Genomic DNA, 18,158 nt, shown 5'->3' with positions numbered 1-18,158 from the left:
AAAACAATATGGGATCTTTAATGTCCAACTAATTCCAGCAAAAGGGATGCCCAGTTTAACATGCATTCGTGGGACGGCACACACATTTATGAAACACCCTGCCTGTGAAACACCGGAATGACAGCTTAAGGTTGGGTCGGGATTCAAACCCAGGCTAGAGAGCTCAGAGGCAAGTGTGCGTACTTATAGGCCATCCTGCCAGATATATAAGCAACTAATTACTGTACAATGGTCATTCGCTTCACCTCATTACATCACATAGGCATGTCACCCGACATTATATATTACATACTCGCCTTTCCTTTCTTTTCCTCAAATCGTATTTGTATCACACAAATATTTTCTCTCATCCACTTGTTAAAAGAACTTCAATCAAAAAAAAAAAAGAAGAAAGTCTCATCTAATCACTGGAAATATTTTACACAAAAACTACAAACAAACGATTTCTGCAGAGCTTGAAATGCCTCATTTGTTTTTCGACTCCAATACTTACACTCAGTCTTCTAATTGATGACTTTAGTTTAAATTGGACGTGAACACAGGGCAAACTTACTACTCGTACATACAAAATTAACTACCAGAAAACACAACATTTCCCGCCGTTTCTCGTGGTTCATTCATGCTCATCCTTTGAAACGGCAATTTTACTGATGTGAGCACAAGAATAGAAAGTTACAGATGGCAGGGACGAAAACTCAGAGTATACCTTCTCCAGCTACCTTCCTTCCCAAGTCTGCAGAGACCCCAAAGTTTTGAAAATAATTTTAGACATGTGCGCAAAAAAAATAAAAAACCACTGCAATCACAAAGCAATTGCCAAGGGTAAGCCTTCCCCGGCGCTCGTGATCCATTGATGACCATATTTTGTTTGGACCGCCATATGATCTTGACTTTCAACATTTAGAGATAGTGTAAATAAAGAAAATGTGTCCCGATCTACAATCCATCCATAAACGAAACATCATGAAAATCGGAGGAAAATTATTCAAGTAACGATCAAAAACGTTTTATTGTTAATTAGGTCACAATCCAAAACTATAACGGCACTCGTAGAGTGCAGTCTCGGCTGGCGCATTCATTCTGAACAAAAATACCATCAATTACTGAATACACGACTATTATGGCCCACTGCTGTTATTGCCCATATAACCATATCATTCACGCACCCTATTATGGTACATGGTTTATTTATTGGCATTGGTTATGAACGTCATAAATTTAATTCTTCACTCACATCCGGTCATAGATGAGATATTTGAAGTTTCAGATGAGGTCATTGTTATCACCCTATATACTCCATGTGGAGTTGATGACGTATGCAAAGTTTTAAAAAAAATTTGTTGAGCAGTTTCAGAGAAAATGATGTCCACATTTTTTTCCCCTTGAATCCAATATGGCTTCCATACCATGTGACCAATGACGGCAGAGTTATCAATAAAATATTTTCTATGGGGAGTCCCTCCTATGTTTAAAGCTTTGCCTCGAACAGTTGCACAGGAAACCATTTTTAAAGTGAAAATATATAGACATGGACACACACACACACACACACACACACACACACACACACACACACACACACACACACACACACACACACACACACACACACACACACACACACACACACACAATCTTGCACCCCCTTTGGGGCAAGACTAAAGAAAGTAGGTCAAGGACACTAATCAACTGGAAAGAATTACCCATTAACAAATTATTAAACAAGATGATTATTTACAACATGCCACTCAACCCGAACATCCGCCCCACCACCCCCCGAAAAATAAAATACCCCCATGCAAATATGCGATGGTAGATGGTTCCCCAATAATTGTACCAGTAGTTGTGCCAGACAAACAGCTCGTACCATTGGCAGAAAATAAGGCCATACCAAAAAAAAAACAAAAAATTGTGGCTTCATTCTCCTAGGAAGCCTGGTGTTGCCTTAACGATTAAGGTGGCTGGCTTAATATCTTAGGGCCTTGAGTTTGAGCCCCTGTTTTCCGGTAAATAACACCAGGTGGGTTGACTCAGCCTATCATCCCTCTGAAGTAGGCACAATGAGTCCCAAATTACTGGAACTAGGGGGGCAATGCATCAGCGGCACAGCCATGCTCCCAGCAATGATGCAATCAGCAGCCACAGGCTGCATCTATCTATTATTCCAGCTGTGTGTGTGTGTGTGTGTGTGTGTGTGTGTGTGTGTGTGTGTGTGTGTGTGTGTGTGTGTGTGTGTGTGTGTGTGTGTGTGTGTGTGTGTGTGTGTGTGTGTGTGTGTGTGTGTGCGACCGCAGTTTCTCGACGACCGCCGGTCCGATTGAAACTTGCCAGGAATATTGCCGGGGCCCCGCAGATGTGCCTTTTCGTGGTTTGATGTCAATCGTACGAGCGGTTCCCAAGTTACGGCCATTTATCTGTCGACCAATGACAAGACACGGTGCTATGACATTACGAATGACGTCATAATTAATATTTATTTATTTTGCACGATTGACGGTCCGATCTGATTGAAACTTGCCAGGAATATTGCCGGGGACCCGCAGATGTGCCTTTTCAGGGTTTGTCAATCGGACGAGCGGTTCCCAAGTTACGGCCATTTATCTGTCGACCAATGACAAGACACGGTGCTATGATATCACGAATGACATCACAATTAATGTTTTTGTTTTTTTTCTTTTTTGCACGATTGACGGTCCGATCTGATTGAAACTTGCCAGGAATATTGCTGGGGACCCGCGAATGTGCCTTTTCGAGGTTTGATATTAATCGGACGAGCGGTTCCCAAGTTACGGCCATTTATGTCGACCAATATCTGCGAGAGAGGGGGACGGGAGAGTACCGGATGAGAGTGGGGTCGAGAGAGAGGGGCGAGAGAGGAAGGGTGAGACTAGGGGGGCGAGGGGGGGGGGAGGGGGGCGAGGAGGGCGAGGAGGGCGAGGAGGGCGAGGGGGGCGAGGGGGGCGAGAGGGGCGAGAGGGGCGAGAGGGGCGAGAGGGGCGAGAGGGGCGAGAGGGGCGAGAGGGGCGAGAGGGGCGAGAGGGGCAAGAGAGGGGCGAGAGAGAGGGGCGAGAGAGAGGGGGCGAGAGAGAGAGGGGGCGAGAGAGAGAGGGGGCGAGAGAGAGAGGGGCGAGAGAGAGAGGGGGCGAGAGAGAGAGGGGGCGAGAGAGAGAGGGGGCGAGAGAGAGAGGGGCGAGAGAGAGGGGCGAGAGAGAGAGGGGGCGAGAGAGAGAGAGAGAGAGAGAGAGAGGGGCGAGAGAGAGAGGGGCGAGAGAGAGAGGGGCGAGAGAGAGAGGGGCGAGAGAGAGAGGGGCGAGAGAGAGAGGGGCGAGAGAGAGAGGGGCGAGAGAGAGAGGGGCGAGAGAGAGGGGGCGAGAGAGAGGGGGCGAGAGAGAGGGGGCGAGAGAGAGGGGGGCGAGAGAGAGGGGGCGAGAGAGAGGGGGAGAGAGAGGGGGAGAGAGAGGGGGCGAGAGAGAGGCTGCACATACTGGCACGCCCCTACGGGCCCGTACTAGTATACGAAATAATAATAACAACACTCCCAGGGGTTTTAGCAACTCTGTGGTATCATTAAAAATTGGGAGGACTAAATGTAAAAACGAACCCTACAACAGCTATACGCCTCCCCCTATGGTATAGGGAGAGGTTTAACTCGGACGTCTGACAGAAAATAGACGTAATGATAATAAAAATAAATGCTTGTGCAATATTCACAATCTGTTGCTCAAACATACTGCAAGTCGTGCTATTTATCCAATTCCAAGCAGCAAATTTGGCCAGGGTAACAGTGCTGTCCTGACAGACCATTTTCTGTCACTCTCGTCCACAAGAAGGGTGCAAAAGCAGATCCTCTCAACTACAGACCGATGAGCTTCCTTCCAATTAAAAGCAAGGTCGTGGAATCCATCATTGCTGCAGACATCATCTTTCCTCTTCTCAACAGCCTGATCTCTGAGAATCCGTTTGGATTCTGTCCTGGTCACTCAACTCTCGACTGTTGCTCCCCTCACAGCAATGTTTGGAGGCCCAAAACCTCAAACTTAATCCTTGGACATTTTTTGAGTATTTGACGGTCTGGCATCCTGCCCTGTTTGCCAAGCTCTCTGCCTGTGGTATACAAGGGACACATTCATATCTGGATTTCTTTCTTCCTCAACCACATAATTAACACACTGTTATCAATGAAATCCTGTCCTCTTCTCTCCCAGTGGTGGCTGTAGAAGGCAGTTTCGTGGGCAGTCTTGCTCCTCATCCACATTAAACACCTATTCGATGCTCTTGAGAACCTCTTCATTTTTGCAAATGATCACTAGGTTATGTTATATGCAATTACCCCCATCCCACTGGCTGGCAGACAAGCACCTGCGTCATTCTCTCATGATCTGGAATCGATATGATGATGACGACATGTACTATACTCTTCAAAGAGCAGTTTTTTGGCACGGGTTATGCTGCATGGTTTACCATTGCCTTCGCAGCCGTAGTTGAGGCAGGAATTTTAATTTGTTCCATGGTGCCAGCGATCGCTCGCCGACTCTTCGCGAAGGACACTGTGGGATCTTTAATGTCCATCAACTATAGTGCCAGCAGATGGGACGTCCGAACAACGCATAGATATTGATGCCTTGCCATGTCCACGAAATACCAGGATGACGGTTTAGAGCTGGGCTATGATTTAAACCCAAGCAAAAGAGCTTGGAGATAAAAATCAATTTTATACTGGCCTTAAAAATGGAACATGTGTCTCAATCCTGACCAATGTCATAGTCTCACTTGTTCACTCCAGAAAGATCATCAAACAAACTCACCTATCTCCCTAAATGGTCGGTGCCTTGAACCTTTTGGCTTCGCCATTACATGTCCTGTGTCGACATCACAAAGCTGACCTCAAAAGCCAGGTGGTTCTAAGTCCTTTGTTGTTCTAAATGATTCCTTGATTAATCAGAACTTCGCTCAGCTTACAAAGCGTTCGTCCGGAGCTCAATTGGGTACTCGTACCCTTCCCAGCTCTTACTGAATGCACTTGTTCTTTCAGTAACCTCCTCATGGTTCAACTCCCAATATACAGGTTTGCGGTACACGTCAACCATTTTCACCCGTTTGTGAAACTGCCTTCCAGAGACGATTCAATTGCATTCTTTCCGCCAATGCTTCAAACAAGCGATGGAATATGATCTTACATCACCCCCATCCATACCTGCAACATGTTTTTCACCCCCCCCCCTTTAACTCTACCTCAGACAACCCTCTTACTTGCAGGTTACTGTGTTTCACATACTCCACTACCCTCTGGAATCTCTCATCTCGTGTTTTCCCCTCCCCTCTCCGCTCCGCTCTTCTGTTGTTGGCTCATTCTCTTGATTCTTGTATCCAACTGTACCCCCATTGTCATGCAGTGCCTATTTACCCTTTGTCAATTCACTCTTCTACTCAGAGCCTCAATTTTGTATACAAAAAAAGACGAACTTTTGTTTCATGACTACTAATACAAGATAGGAAAGCCAGCTTCAAGATCTCAAGCAAAGGACAGCAAGCTGCAGGAGACAGCATCCCCTATGGGCAATACATCAGAAAGCAGTTTATGAGGTGAAAACCCAAACCTTGTCGAATATCAAACCCAAAAGAAACAGCTCAATGACGATCATACGGCCATTCCGAGCTCTTTGGCTTATCAAAATATTCTATGCTTTAGATAGTATCCGAACTTTTTTTTTTTTTTAACAACTCAGGTTCATTATAAATCCAAATAATTATCAAAAATAATCTCCCGACCCGTGGAATATATAAGAAACCATCAGAAGCATCTAATCCGACAGTATTAAGGACAGATCAAAGAATATTTCAGCCACAAAAGCCTTACAGATTTTTCCTTATAATCTCATTGCTAAAGTTTGTTTTTAACAACCGAAAGCACCTGGACATTCTCAGCTGTTTATCCCTATTATTAGTCTGGGCCACTAATGATCTCATCATGCAACATCTTTGCTGATATTTCTCCTGACAAAGTGAGATCTTTGCCCCCAAAAAAATCCAACATCAGATTTTCTACCCCCCCCCCAAAATTTTTTTTATATAATTATATGTTTGAAAAAGTAGACGAGACTTTGCAAAAACTTGGTCAAAGCATCCTTTTGATTAAAGAGAAAGTTGTTTTTGTTTTGGTATACACAACGGAGGCTCACGGAAGAGCTGGACCAAAATGGAAAGGGGGAAACTCCAATAGCAGAGTGGAAGGGAGAGTGAGATCAAGGGGAGGTGGAGAAGGACATGTGGGGTGAACATGCTATACAAGTTGAATGAAACACAGCAAGAGGGGAAGGTGGGTTTGTCCATTTTAATCTAACTAATGAAACCACCAACTAATGAAGAAAAAGAGATCATGGAGAGGGGGGAAAATCACAATAACCTGGAAAAAGGGAGTGCTTGGGAATGGGGTTATTTGGGGGTAGAAGAGACCATGAGTATGGATGGGGGATGAACTGAGGTAAGCCCTGGATGGAAGAATGGGACTAAACAGACTGGGGAAGATGGTTCCACAGGTGAGAGAAAAGAGGAACAAATGAGTGGAGGTAAGCAGTGAACCTGGACTTTGGGAGTTTAACAAGAAGAAGGTTGCTTGCAGACCGTGTGTGCCCGGCAGAAACCTGAGAGGGACAGAGGATGCAAGACCAAAAAGGATGAGGTAGAATAGAGAGAGGCCAACAACCTGTCTACAATGTAAAAGTAACAGACCGAGACACTCAGCTTCGTCATGGTAGATCTCAATGATCACAACTCTTGTTTAAACTTGGGTGTCAGAATTTTCATGACACAACAACACTTGGTAAAACATCTCAACAGTCATATGATAGTTTATATGCCCAGCAATAGTAAAACGAGAAAGAACAAGAAGAGCAATGAGAGATTGCAGACCCTCGTCAGAACTTGTTTTGTGTGGTGTATTTCATGTGGCAAATAAATGGAAGGATGTACTAAATGAAAGGTTGTTGATGACAAATGAAAGGTCTAAATGGTGTAGTTGTAGATGTGTAAAGGTCAAAGATTTGAAAAGTTGTAAAGGTCAAATGGTCTGAAGGTCGAAAGGTCTAAAATGTAAAGGTGGAAAGGTCTAAATGGGTCTAAAGGGCCTTAAAATGGTCGAAGGGGTGTAAAAGCTGTAATTTAAGGTCTAAAGGATTGAATTGGCTGAAAGGGTATAGAGGTCAAAGGAGTCCACAGGGCATTAAAAGGTCTGAAAGGTGTGAAGGTCTAAAGGTCTAAAGGGTAATAAGGAGTCGAAGTGTCTTCGGTTCTAAAGGGCCAAAGAGGATCTAAAGGGACTAAGGATTCTAAAGGGTGGAAGGGTCTCAAGGGTCTTTAAGGGTATTAGGCATATAAAGTGTTTTAGGGTCTTAGAAGGTCTTGGGGTTCTCAAAGGTTTAATGTAATTCAGACACATACTAATGTTCTGTGCAGACAGACAGACAAACAAACGACAAGGCACCAGGTAGTAGCCTGGCAGGTATGACGAAACTCATGTAAATGACATCACTGTCACCTTGACCTTTGACATATATATATATATATATATATATATATATATATATATATATATATATATATATATATATATATATATATATATATATATATATATATATATATATAGTCAAAAAACATCCACAGCCTCACTTTTGTCCTTCGGAATCCTCTGGGAAAGTTTGACAAAGATAGCTGAAAGCGTTTGCGAGTTTTCCCACTCACAGACTAAACCTACAAACGAGACAGACCAACATATGACAAAAAATTCCCAATTTTCGTCATAACAAACAAACAAACAAACAAAAGCAAATGCAATACCCTCTTCTCTGGTGAGGGTAAAAATAAAACTTTATCTCATATAACATCACAAAAAAGTATCGTTTTTGACCTTTAGAAGCCAGTTGATGGCGTTCTGGTTACCTTGGACATGATATTTCTTCTACAAATGCACAACCTCTTCACCAAAGATCCAAAGTATGTAATGTTGGTGCTCACCCTTCCCCCAGCTTGTCAATGAGCAGATAGCGTTTCTCTTGCACCACAATCACAGAACGAGAGCACACACAAAAGGCCTGACCCATGGCCCTCTGCAAATCAACTGTTGCCTGCAAAGGAAAAGCTTAGACATGGAAAGACGCCATTTGGCCAATCATGTTCATGTTGCATCCACTTCCCATTTACACATCATATATATTTAGGTGGATTCGGTGAAAATATTGAATCCAATGGTTATGGATCTGGGGTGTACAATAGATTCTCATTAGACATGAGGATTGAGAGGGAATTCAAAAACTTGATTTTATGTAAAGATTGTTTTATCGAGTATAAATATTTCAAATTGTGTTTAAAGACTATGGAGGGGCTCAGAGAGATTGTGTAGAACACCAGGGACATGTGGAGATTAATTATACATGAATAACAATGAAATGACATCAAAAGACAAAGGAAATAACAACACGAAAGATAGGATTTTAATCAGACATTAAGGATCCCACAGTGTCTTTCACAAATAGGAGGTGAGTTATGACATGCTCAGCTATAAAGATGACTCGGCAAAAGCCAATTTGTTGAATGATTGCTTTGCATCGTCTGTTCTGACCGGTTTGGAGGACGATAACTTACCTTACTTGTTGGACCACGTCAACGTCATCTCAGAGTTAAGGGATTCGACTGTTAATGTGGACGTGGTGAAATAAAAACTCTCCAAGTAAAAGGTTAACTGGAGAGTTAAAATATATAATTCAATTGAAATAAAATAAAGATTTTAAAGGTTGAAGAAAAAAAAAAATTCGGAAGTTTTCTGCTGTAGATGCAGCGTCTTTTACACCACCTTATCGAACACGTTACATTAGTTCTTCATGCGTGTTGTTTGTGTCCTTTATCATGTCTTAGAAACAGTAAGTTTCCTGTTTGGAGTGATATTCAATTCTGTTTGACTGTCAGACAGGCAGAAAGAGTAAAAAAAAAAAAAAAATGATCTCACTCCTCTCTGCGCATGCACGATCTGGACAAATTCAGAGCCAAAGTCCTGCTGAACGACAGGTTTGTTTTCGGATTCATGTTCAAAATATAACATTCAATTGAAATCAAGTTGCCCCTCGATCGTAAACTGACGTTTGTAGACAGAATGACAGACAGACAAGTGAACCGATTGCTTAACCCCTTTTTTCACTTCTTGTGTACGGTGAAATAAAGCTTTGAATAAAGATGGGGTCCATGTAAGTGTGTTCCATAGTGCTCCGGGGTTAGCTCGCTCATTATCAACTATTTTTAACCAATCTATCAAATCTGAACCAGACTTGGTGGCATAACGGTTGGAGAGTCCTCTCTGAGTCTGCGAGGTCAGTGGTTCAAACCACGATGGAGTAGGATGGCAAGAACGGCGCTCAACATTTGATTAAAAACTTTTAAAAAGATACGTGCTGCTTCCTTTCTTGATGCTCAGCATTTAAAAGGATAGAGCATGGACAAACAACGTTGGGAAGGTAATGGCAAACCACCCAGTATGGCCCTTGCCAATAAACGGATTTGGCAGCACCGACGCACTGTAAAGAGTACAGAACATCAAATCAAATCTGGACAGATACCCCTGAATTGGAAGGGTGCGAATATCTCACCCCTCATCAAAAACGGTTCATGTTTTTCTGTGCAGATCTCCGGACCAGTTTCCCGTCGGAGTCAAGTTGTTAAATGATTACTTGAGAGAATTGTGTTTGATCAGTTGTTATGCCTGGTGTTGGCTTAATGGTGAGGGTGGTGGGCTTGGGATCCTAGAATCCTGAGTTCAAATCCCGCTTGGCTGTTGAATTAATTCCAGGTGGGGTTGACTCTGCCTGTCATCCTTCCAAGGTCGGCAAAATGAGTGCCAGCTTGCTGGTATCCTGTGTCGGAGTGGAGACCCGTCCAGAATTGTGCCCAATAGCCAAGAAGACTGATTTGGCAGCACCAACGCTCTGCACACAGGATGGTCCTGATGGATGGATGGAGTTGTTAATATATGGAAGTCAATGATCTCATTCATATTGTTGTAGATTTCCCGCCCGTCGGCGTGCGAACGACCGCGTCCAACCAATAGCGGGCGCTTCGCCCACCGAACGGACAGTCTAGTCGTGACTTTCTGGAACAACGCCAGAAACCAGTCACGGGTGGGTTTTTAATCCCACCACGGCCCAGTCCGTATTCTACCCGCGTGAAATAGGGTCAATCGCCGAATATCGATATACCTAAGTGCCCGCGCAGATAACCTACCGAGGGACCGTACCTCGGCAAAGGCCTGCTTGGACACGAATCGCTTAAGCGGTCCGTTCCGGTCTGGGATAACCGAGCGGGTATCATCGCCAGACCTCGCCAGACCCGATTCTATTTACCGGCTATTTAAAAACCAACTATATTCCGAGTGCAAGATGGAGCAGTTCAATGAGGGAATGGACGCAACGAACAGGTTTACATTCAAACAAGGACATTTATTATAATAAAGCACGTATGAAATTAAACAAGGCAAAACGCGTATGCAATTATACAATCAACAAAAGCACGACAAAAGAACGACAACCGTCTACTTATTATGTACAGTCACTTGCACTTAACAGCAGTTCCTACTTATTAGACGGCCCCACGGACAAACGTACGCACACACACACACACACACACACACACACACACACACACACACACACACACACACACACACACACACACACACACACACACACACACACACACACACACACACAAGAAATGGTGGCAGAGGCCTTTCATAACGAGTTCCAGCTCGGAGGCCAGGTGAGCTGAAACCCAGAGCCTATCTCGAACCTCTCCACCTCGTGTGGTCTTCAAGTTGTTCAGACCCGGGCTCCAGCGAGAGCGAGTAGGATCCAATCGCCGAGCCGCGATCCTTCCCGAACTCCCGCGAATCCTCCCGCGCTTCTCAACACGTGCTGGTGAGACGAGGCGCCGATCCTTCCCGTCGATGCGTCGCTTCCCTGAGGAACCACCTCCACGAAGAGGTCGATGAGTCGCACCAAGCCGGGAACCAAAATGGAGAACAAAGAGCTCCATGAACCAAGAAGAAGAAGCCACCACTCGCAGCTCGAGCTGAGCAACTTGTTCAACTTCCTTCCAAAACAAAGCAGCTCGAAGCAAAAAGCTCTCCCGAGCCAAACAGAAGCCGAAGCTCACTGAACCACCAAAGCAAAAAGCTTCCGAAGGCCTCAACCCTAACCCAAGCCAAACAGGACCCGAAGGTCTGCTGAGCGACTACTCTCTGCTGAAGCAAAAAGCTTACTAACCAAGAACAAAGAAAGGATCTCGTCCTTATCCTACTCCACCCCACCCCCCACACACCCGGCGTGACTCATGCCCTCGTGATCATCCCCCCCCCCCCACGCTCAACCACGGGTGGAATGCGCATCATGAGTTGTTGTTGTTGACATCATGAGTCACATTTGACAGCAGGATTCTTCTTCCTCTTCGCAGAAGAGGGGGAGGGATGTCTCCATTGTTCGTTCCCTAACTATTAAATCGATCCGCAACGCGTCTAATCGATTTCTGAACATTTAAACAATGAAAGGTGAGCTATCTAGGGAACGAGCACTTATCGACATAGCTGACTAAAGGAACCTGTTATGCATAAAGGTATGTTGTGTACAATCGAATTCCCAAATTCGTAACAATATCTTTTGATGAGCAAGTATTCCAGAAAAAATGCTCACATTGCCTCGCACAGTTGATTGACTGCTTGTCCGATTGTACGTATTCTTATGATTGTCCAATTCAGAACGATATAACCTATTTGGACTTTAGTGAGGTCTTTGATGCAGTTTGCTATAAAAGACTGCTTATAAAGTTTTAAAATGATGGAATAAAGGACTTGTACTCGATTGGATTGAGGCGTTAATTCTCGACCTAAGAAGACAGAGAGTGGGATGAAGGAACGAGTTTGTCCACGTGGAAACAAGTTACCAGCGGTGTCCCTCAGGGATCAATATTTGGACAAATTATTTATTCTGATTTATTGATGATATTCATGGAAGGGTGAAATGTATTGGAAAGGCTTTTGCCAACGACACAAATATTTCTTCAGAGAATAACAGCCGAAGGACTGTGAGGAGTTACAGGAAGATTTAAATTCTCTGTGTGCTCGGCACAGAGCGTAGAAGCTCATATTCAATACTGAGACGTGTATTTTGTCCATCCGTAAACACGTCCATTCCAACTACTCCTATGAGTGGAAAGTTTCTTCAGGAAGTCAAACACAGCAGAAAGACTTTGGAATTTTAATGTTGAAGACTTGACACCCAGTGCTCATGTGGCAACTATTGTTAAAAAATTTTTAAAGCAAATATAAAGATGCTTCACCAGACCGAGCAAGAAAAAAAGTTGAAACTTTGTACAAACCGATATAGTTTGTCCAGGTCTAGAGTCTGCTCGTCCCGCTTGGAGTCCATTGTTTTAAAAAAGACAAAGATTTACTCCAAAAAATGCAGAATCCATGTTCGGACACAATAGTGTTGGAAAATCTCTTGAAGAAAGGAGAGCAAATGCTGATCCGTCTGAAACGTAGAAATATCTTCATCATGGTTACAACCGTTGTTCTCCCGATGACCTTTTCACGAGAGCTCCGCTTAGATCGAGGGGACAATCGATGAAGCTGACTTCTAGTCATGGAACATGTACAATCAATGTCAGGAACTTTTTCTTTTTTCACGATTCGGGTCATGGAACCGTGCAATAGCATCTCGGATCACACAGTGACTGCACAATCAGTGGGATCCTTCAAGAGAGCAACCTCGTCGAGACCAAGCAGGACCTAAACCAAGTAAGTACACCGAGCATACCAAGTACACAAGTACTTGGTATACCAAGTATGAAAATACAAATAAGCTTACCAAGTATGTGTATACCAAGTATGTATACCAAGTAAATATACCAAGTCAATATACCAAGTATGTATACTAAGTAAATATACCAAGTATGTATTCCAAGTATACTGTGGAAGAAATAATTATACTGAAACGCAAAAGAAACTTACCACCTTTTAAACCTTCAAATATCAACAATAACACTGCGTGTAGTAAATGTGTGAACTTATTTGTGGACAATAGTGTCCTCACTGTCAGACAAAACGGTCACGGATGGTCACTTGAACCTTCAGTGGTCACTTCATAGCACAGCTGTTGAACAGCCATTTTGACTGTCAGTGATTAGCCATGGGGTAAGGGATGATTTTCATGAGCTGCACGTGATGTCTTGATATTGGCTTTAAAAAGGCCAGTGCAAAATGGGCATTTCAATCAACATGCCACGATTGTCAAGGGATCAACGGCAGTGTGCCTTGGGCATACTGCAAGGCGGATTGAGCTACCGTGAGGTGGCACATTGCCTTGGCTGTTCACACCAGATGATATCAGCCCTGGTGGACAGAGACACCCTCCACAACTCTGCAGATGACAGACCTCGATCAGGGAGGCCAAGAGTCACCACTGCAAGGAAGGACAGGCAGATGGTCCTAAGTCAGATGGCTTCAGACATTGAGGACTGAGTGGGACAGAATCCAGCAGCAATCCATCCAAAGACTGGTAGGCAGTATGTGCCGACAATGCACTGCCTGTATCCAAAACAATGGTGGCCATACACGCAATTGAAAGGGGACTGACATTGCACCCTGTGCTGTAGAACAAACTTATGAGATGGTGTATCTTGGTCAAAAACTTGACATGTCATCAATAAAAGGCCAATGTTTCAATTAGCAATTGTTGGTTTGTTTTATTTTGAACTGTTACAATTTTATTACATTTCAAACAAGTGGTAAGTTTCTTTTGCGTTTCAGTATATATAAATGTATGCTATAAGTCGAATTGGCTGTCAGTGTTTCCTTCCCTTTGGCCAAGAGTCTTTTGCCCTAAATGTTGATAAAAATGTCTTGTTGTGGAGCGGTGTGACCTGGGCTAATAACAGAAAACTTTTGCCGTAATTACGTCGTGTGCTTCTCACCAAGAAGAACCGTACTGCAGTTAGAGTTAACAGCCCCTTCCCCTCTCCCATGAAAGTATAAATGTCTTGAAATGTAATCTTGTTTGAGTGCAAGCACGTGAGGATGTATACCATCTCAGTGGGTTGTACTCCAAGAGAGTGTAAGCACGTGTGGATGTATACCTCCACAGTGGCTTGTACTCCTTGTTACTTAAGTTGCTACCAAGTATAATAAAACTCTCTGATGTAATGTACTTTCTTGTTGTGGAAAATGAATTAATCGGTGTCTTTGATTTGAGTCGGTTCAACGGTGTCTGAAATGCAAGAGAAAGAAATAGAACCAGTTAAAGTTCCACAACAAAATTGAGGAATTCTAAACGATCACAACGAGACTTCAGAAGTCAACAATCAGGCCGAAAAAATCCTCAACAATACCAAGTATGTATACTAAGGTGTGTGTGATGAGGATGAACTGATTAGAATTTGGTGATACCATTGAAACATAGGTCGAAACCGATATATAGATACTACCAAACCCACCCATCTCATCGTACTGTAGATATGATACCATGAGCCCGACTCTCCTCCTCCTCCTCCCACCATAAATACTACTATCCCTAACCCTCCCACCATAGATATATATATATATATATATATATATATATATATATATATATATATATATATATATATATATATATATATATATATATATATATATATATATATGACTATTCTTACCCCTCCCACGATATATACGACAATTCTTACCCCTCCCACTATATATATATATATATATATATATATATATATATATATATATATATATATATATATAAAACTATTCTTACTCCTCCCACCATATGTACAACTATTCTTACTCCTCCCACCATATGTACAACTATTCTTACTCCTCCCACCATATGTACAACTATTCTTACTCCTCCCACCATATATACAACTATTCTTACCCCTCCCAAGATATATATATATATATATATATATATATATATATATATATATATATATATATATATATATATATATATATATATATATATATATATATATATATATATAGTTATATATGACTATTCTTACCCCTCCCACCATATATACGACTACTCATACCCCTCCCACCATATATACTGTTACGGCTGTGGAAATTCGCATTACACCATGAAGGGCCCGTGGGTGAGATATCTCTAAGTACATGTGTAGTTCGCCCCAAACCCGTTGTTTAGAGGGAACTTTATGTGATTCATTCGGGCTGCGACGCTTTGAGATAGCCATCTTTCTGTTCTATATTTATTTTGAACCAACCACGTCACAACCACCAACCAGAACGCCGCTTCACAACAACCACACCTGCCTCTCAACAACCACGCCATCCTCACCACTCCTGCCAGCAACCGTCAACATCTCCACGAACACAAAAGGGGAACAACAACAACTCCCACCCCGGTTTCTCTGGTAAACAAGAATGACGGTTGGAACTCAACTCCCACCCCGATTCTCTGGTAAACAAGAATGACGGTGGGAAACTCAACTCCCGCCTCCATTTCTCTGGTGGAATGTTCCCCCCCCCCGTGCCACGAAGGGAGGGGCGGGGTGCCGGGGAAATAAAAGGGTGCACGGAGGCGCCGCTAGGAAGAAGTCAGGTCAGAGGAGGTCAGGTCAGGGCGGCTGGTGAGAGTGTCAGTATCAGTCGGCGGTTCATGGTCTTCTGCCCATCTGGGTCTTGGAGAAGCGTTCCATAGAGCGACCCGCTCGTTGGAGCATGCAGTCAGTGGAGAGTCCGGACATCGCGGAGGGGACGCGGACTGGAGGTGCCGCTCTGCCAGCTGTGTCGCGCGGACCTGCGTGTTCGTACAAGGAGCGCCGGAGAGAGCTCGCCCACCATCGCACCGAGAGGGTGCAGGTAACCTGCAACGGTCTCGTGGGACTCGTTCGGTCTGCCAAGTCCCACGCCATAAAGGCCCATGGGCCCCGTCTGCCCCCTTGTCTTTGAGGGTGACCTTTTCTTTTGTTTTTGTATGGATCTTGTGGCGCCGTGTCTTGTGAAGTAGAACTGTATAAGTGTTGCCGTGTGTACGCGTTAATCAGTCGTATTACATTTGCTTTTTGTGCATAATTGTTTTAATTGCTATATGTGTGCTCTCCGTGTGTCGTGTAAATAAAGTGATTGAATGTTGAACTGTTCCCGTTTCGCTTTGTCTTTTCTCCATTGACTCTCCATCCTGCTTCACGTAAAGGGTTCGTAGCGGGTGCAAGATCCCGGTAATTAATCTGAACCGTCGAGGTCGACGATAACACCGCTCGGTTATCCCGATAGTACGGAACGGGCCGCCCAAGCGGCTTGTGTCCGGAGTCGACCTGCGGCGAGGTACGATCGCCCGGTTTACCATCCGCGTGGGTACTTAGGTAGGTCGAGTTTGGCGAACAACCCTATCCTACGCGGGTGGCCGATTGGCACGATTGTGGTGAGGTCGAAAGGCCCACCCGTGACTGGCTCCGGGCGATAGTTCCCGGAGGGTCATGACTTAATTGTCTGTCTGGTGGGTGACGTGCCGCGATTCGAGTCACATGGCCGTTCGCATGCCGGCGGGCGCGAATTCGCAACAATACAACTATTCTTACCCCTCCCACCATATATACAACTATTCTTACCCCTCCCACCATATGTACGACTATTCTTACCCCTCCCACCATATATACAACTATTCTTACCCCTCCCACCATATATACAACTATTCTTACCCCTCCCACCATATATACAACTATTCTTACCCCTCGCACCATATATACAACTATTATTACCCCTCCCACCATTATATATATATATATATATATATATATATATATATATATATATATATATATATATATATATATATATATATATAACTACTCTTACCCCTCCCATCATATACAACTATTCTTACCCCTCGCACCATATGTACAACTATTATTACCCCTCCCACCATATATACAACTATTATTACCCCTCCCACCATATATATATATAAAACTATTCTTACCCCTCCCACCATATATAACTATTCTTACCCCTCCCACCATATATAACTATTCTTACCCCTCCCACCATATATACAACTATTCTTACCCCTCCCACCATATATATATATATGACTATTCTTACCCCTCCCACCATATATACGACTATTCATACCCCTCCCACCATATATATATATATATATATATATATATATATATATATATATATATATATATGACTATTCTTACCCCTCCCACTATACATACCACCCCCTCCCTCTCACCACCATCCGGAACGTGAAAACTCAGCAACTACAAAGATCCCCCCCCCCCTGGAGGCCTCAGCTGTACTTTCCTTCCTTTGATGGAGGATTAATTGAGGTGCCAGGAGAGAAATAATAGTAATAGTAATAATAATAATAATAATAATTAGAAAATGGTGACATTACACTCGGCAGGTTTGAGAACATGGTGTAAAAGGTGAATGAAGTTGCGGTAAAGAGACCACGAGTCGACAACATGACGGTGATGTTCGATCAAGATGACGAAGATTGGGAAACAAACACTGAATAACAAAGGGATGCGACAGATGAGGGTGACACCTCGTGGTATACACCATGTGGAGTCCACATCCTTATCATCGTCACGTCACGTCATGCTGTAACGAGGGTAATCAACTCTTTAAACCAGTCCACGATCGCCGTACAGACGGTACAGTGTAATATTAATGTTCCCTGCGTCCTCTCGACGTTTACACAGCGGTAACGGACAAACGTGTTCCATGGATTACAATGCGGAACTACAAGCATCACCTTCAGGGATCCACGTCCGGCTCCGCCTTGCCGAGAAAACCGTCGCCAAGATGGCACCGCGATGAAATTCCGCTCATGGAGTCATACGCTGTTACTCGGCTTCTCAGGAAGACGATGTTGCTTCATCACAACGAATGTGTTTGTGCAAATCGTTGTGGTGAAAATTCAATTTGTAATCGTTTCCTCAAGCTCGACGTTCTGAAGGAAACTCGTCAGAATAATTCGTACGATGTCGCCTTTCCTGTCAGTGATGAAGCTCTCAACTCCAAAAAAAAGAAGACAAACATCACGATGGGACAAAAGCAAGAGTATCAGGACCGCCGTGACTAACGATGCTGC

General features: G+C 43.7%; 1 protein-coding gene across 3 annotated transcripts in view; it reads right to left on the bottom strand.

Annotated features, from left to right (window-relative positions):
- STK16 (serine/threonine kinase 16) overlaps nt 1–18,158 on the bottom strand; it is a 66,315-nt gene extending 48,157 nt beyond the window's left edge. Inside the window, exons 1-2 of one of the 3 annotated variants that reach the window (XM_085863904.1) lie at nt 17,820–18,158; nt 8,014–8,123 (exon numbers count right to left, since the gene is read on the bottom strand). In XM_085863904.1, coding sequence (XP_085720030.1) covers nt 8,014–8,099 — 86 coding nt within the window. In that variant the 5' untranslated portion in view covers nt 8,100–8,123; nt 17,820–18,158. The other 2 variants (XM_085863896.1, XM_085863914.1) reach the window with 2 other exon arrangements.

This window comes from Eptatretus burgeri, chromosome 2 (genome assembly GCF_056783735.1).
Source record: "Eptatretus burgeri isolate ZD-2024b chromosome 2, Ebu_testis_v1, whole genome shotgun sequence".
Classification (NCBI taxonomy): Eukaryota; Metazoa; Chordata; class Myxini; order Myxiniformes; family Myxinidae; genus Eptatretus; species Eptatretus burgeri.
Note: the sequence above shows the minus strand (reverse complement) of the source record. Positions and strands in the feature narration are given on the sequence as shown.